This window comes from Bidens hawaiensis, unplaced genomic scaffold, assembly GCF_021521415.1.
Source record: "Bidens hawaiensis isolate Kalapana, Puna unplaced genomic scaffold, B.hawaiensis_p1.1 tig00003649_1, whole genome shotgun sequence".
In the NCBI taxonomy this organism is placed as follows: domain Eukaryota; kingdom Viridiplantae; phylum Streptophyta; class Magnoliopsida; order Asterales; family Asteraceae; genus Bidens; species Bidens hawaiensis.
The window spans coordinates 814,647-817,504 of NW_027491208.1; the positions used below are offsets into that span (position 1 = coordinate 814,647).

A 2,858-nucleotide genomic window follows, 5' to 3' on the forward strand; every position below is an offset into this window, starting at 1 on the left:
GTGCTCATGGTTACCTCATTAAGTATGATCATACGCCCCCCCCCTATGTACTCAGGACCTTGATGTTATGAGTGGAATAGGGACCCCCGATCCGAGTATGTTGGTTGTTACCAACGGAAAGGACACTTACTTGCGCTATTATCCGAGTACATTGGTGCACAATCCCAACTGGAAAGGACCTTACTTGCTCATTTACACTTATTCATGAGATTGTAGATTTTTATGTACTTATATCAAACTTGTGTAAACTCACCAACTATTCATTTAGTTGACATTATTTTATATATATGCTACAGGTGCATCTATTCGAAGTTGACACATGAAGAAGACACTAGAACTTGGGTTATATTAATAAATGGATAATTGTTAATTCTTTTTGTATTTCCCTTGTATTTATTGTTACAAACTTGTGTATTTGATATTTAAATAAATTAATAATAATATTTTCACTTAATAGTGTCACATGTGTTTTGAGCAATCTGTACGTTACATTCGGGCGTATTCCGCTTTAGCCGGGGTGTTACACAGGAATTGTGCGTGAGGTTAAATATCCCCAGTGGATATCAAACCCCGTCTTGAATGCAAAACCAGACAACAATTGGCGTATGTGCGTCGATTTCAAGGATCTGAATAAAGCATGCCCAAAGGATTCATATCCTCTCCCCAAAATAGAAAACAAGTTATAGTCTTTAGCCCATTTTCCCCTAAGGTGTTTCCTAGATACTTACAAGGGATGCCATCGGATCCAAATGGACCCCAAAGATGAAGAAAAAACGGCGTTCTATACCAACGAGGGGACCTTTTGCTACACCAAGATGCCTTTTGGTCTGACGAATGCAGGGGCGACATACCAACGTTTCATGGATTGACTGTTTGATCAACAAAGAGAAAGAAACATAGAGATATATGTCGACAGCCTCGTCATCAAGAGCACTAATGAAGACAAGATGCTCTACGACATCAAAGAAACCTTTAGCACGCTCAGGGGGGGCAACATGAGCTCAACCCTGGTAAATGTCCGTTTAGGGTAGAAGAAGGAAAGTTTCTGGGAGTCTTAGTCACCAAGGAGGGAGTCAAAGACAATCTGGAGAAGGTAGAGTCTTTGCTTCAAATGGATAGGCCGAGAAATATTAATGAGGTACAAAGACTTAATGGGAGGCTTGTCGCTTTCAATCGATTCCTTTCCGAAATCATAGAGAGAACCCTCCCATTCATGGCAGTCTTGAGGAGGAGTACAAAAAAGAACAAGTTTTGCTGGGATACGGAAGCAGATGAATCCTTTCAAGAGCTGAAGGCCCACCTATGTGAGCTCCCTACGATCACTGCCCCCCAACCAGGGGAAGTATTGATCCTTTACCTATCGCACACCGAGAAAATGATCAGCTCTGTACTCATGGTTGAAAGGGGGAGGCCCAAATCCCTATTTACTTTGTAAGCCGTACATTAAAGGGTCCCGAAGAAAGGTACTCTCCTATTGAGAAGCTAGTGTTGTCCCTGATCTACACAGCAAGAAAGCTGAGAAGATATTTTCAAGCCCATGTAATTTGGGTCCTGACTGACAAACCCCTCCAACAAATCCTAATGAAGCCAGAGGTATCAGGCAGATTGGCCAAGTGGGCGATAGAACTAGGGGATCACCCAATTGAGTATAAACCCAGAGCCGCGTTCAAGGGGCAAGTAATGGCCGACTTCAACACAGAGACGACGTCCCTAGAAGGGGAGGAACAGGGAACCCATCAGGGTCACCTAGGGGAAGCCAAACCCGAGATCCCAGAAGGCCAAAAGGAGCCTTTATGGAACCTTTACACCAACGGGGCCTCGAATGGTGACCGGAGTGGGGCAGAACTCATCCTCATCAGTCTTGAGAGCATAGAGTTGACTTACACTATGCGTTTAGAATTCTCAAGCACCAACAATGAAGCCGAATATGAAGCCCTCCTGGCAGGGCTGAGGATGGCAAAAAAAATCAAGGTGCAGTACATCAGAGCCCATGTTGACTCGCTGCTGGTGGCGAACCAAGTAAAGGGAGATTATAAGGCCAAAGACCCTAAGATGGTGGAATACCTAAAAAAGACACATGAGTTGTTACAAAGTTCAAAGGATCGGAGGTCGTCCACCTCTCACGAGTGCTCAATAAAAAGGCCGATGCGCTGAGCAAGTTGGCGTTTGTTGCCTTTGATCATCTGGAAAAGGATGTCAAAGTTGAAACTATCAAGAAGCCATCAATATTCGAGGACATATTTGCTAGCATGGAAAGGCCTCAACCCAACTGGATGACCCCCATTTGTCGATACCTGCAAGACGGAATTGTACCCGAGGATAAGCAGGAGGCTAGAAGATTGAGAATTCGGGCCCTCCAGTATGAGATCATCGAGGGAAATTTGTATCGTAGGTCCTACCTGGGGATCTCCCTCAAATTCATAGACTACAAAGAAGCCAAGTACGTCATTCGGGAGATCCATGAGGGAATATGTGGGATGCACATGGGGGCGAAAATGGTTGCTTCTCGGGCCATGAGAGCCTGATACTATTAGCCAACAATGTTCATGAGCGCTCTCATGGAAATAAGGAAGTGTGACAGCTGTTAGATCTATGCTCCGGTAACCCGAAAACCAAAACTCAACCTTGTCCCAGTCAGTTCGTCCTGGCCGTTCCAAAAATGGGGCATTGACATAGTGGGTCTGTTTCCTGAAGGATCGGGGAAGGCTAAATTTTTGGCGGTGGCAATAGATTATTTTACCAAGTGGGTGGAGGCTAAGCCCCTCATCACCATCACATGGCAACAAGTCAAGCGGTTCGTATGGGAGAACATTGTATGCCGATTTGGGCTTCCTCACACTATTGTTAGTGACAACGGG

General features: G+C 44.8%; 1 protein-coding gene across 1 annotated transcript; it reads left to right on the forward strand.

The window, feature by feature from the left end:
- The first annotated feature begins 1,680 nt into the window (after positions 1-1,680).
- Positions 1,681-2,525, forward strand: LOC143623982 (uncharacterized). The gene is made up of 2 exons (XM_077094753.1): positions 1,681-2,019; positions 2,094-2,525. The coding sequence occupies exons 1-2, from the start codon at positions 1,681-1,683 to the stop codon at positions 2,523-2,525; spliced, it is 771 nt and encodes a 256-aa protein (XP_076950868.1).
- The last annotated feature ends 333 nt before the right edge of the window (positions 2,526-2,858 follow it).

Bases quoted from the DNA above. Each gene is read 5' to 3' on its own strand.
- LOC143623982 (XM_077094753.1), top strand. From the start codon at position 1,681: ATGGCCGACTTCAACACAGAGACGACGTCCCTAGAAGGGGAGGAACAG. The intron at 2,020-2,093 runs GTAAAGGGAGAT...GTTGTTACAAAG, and splicing joins CGCTGCTGGTGGCGAACCAA to TTCAAAGGATCGGAGGTCGT.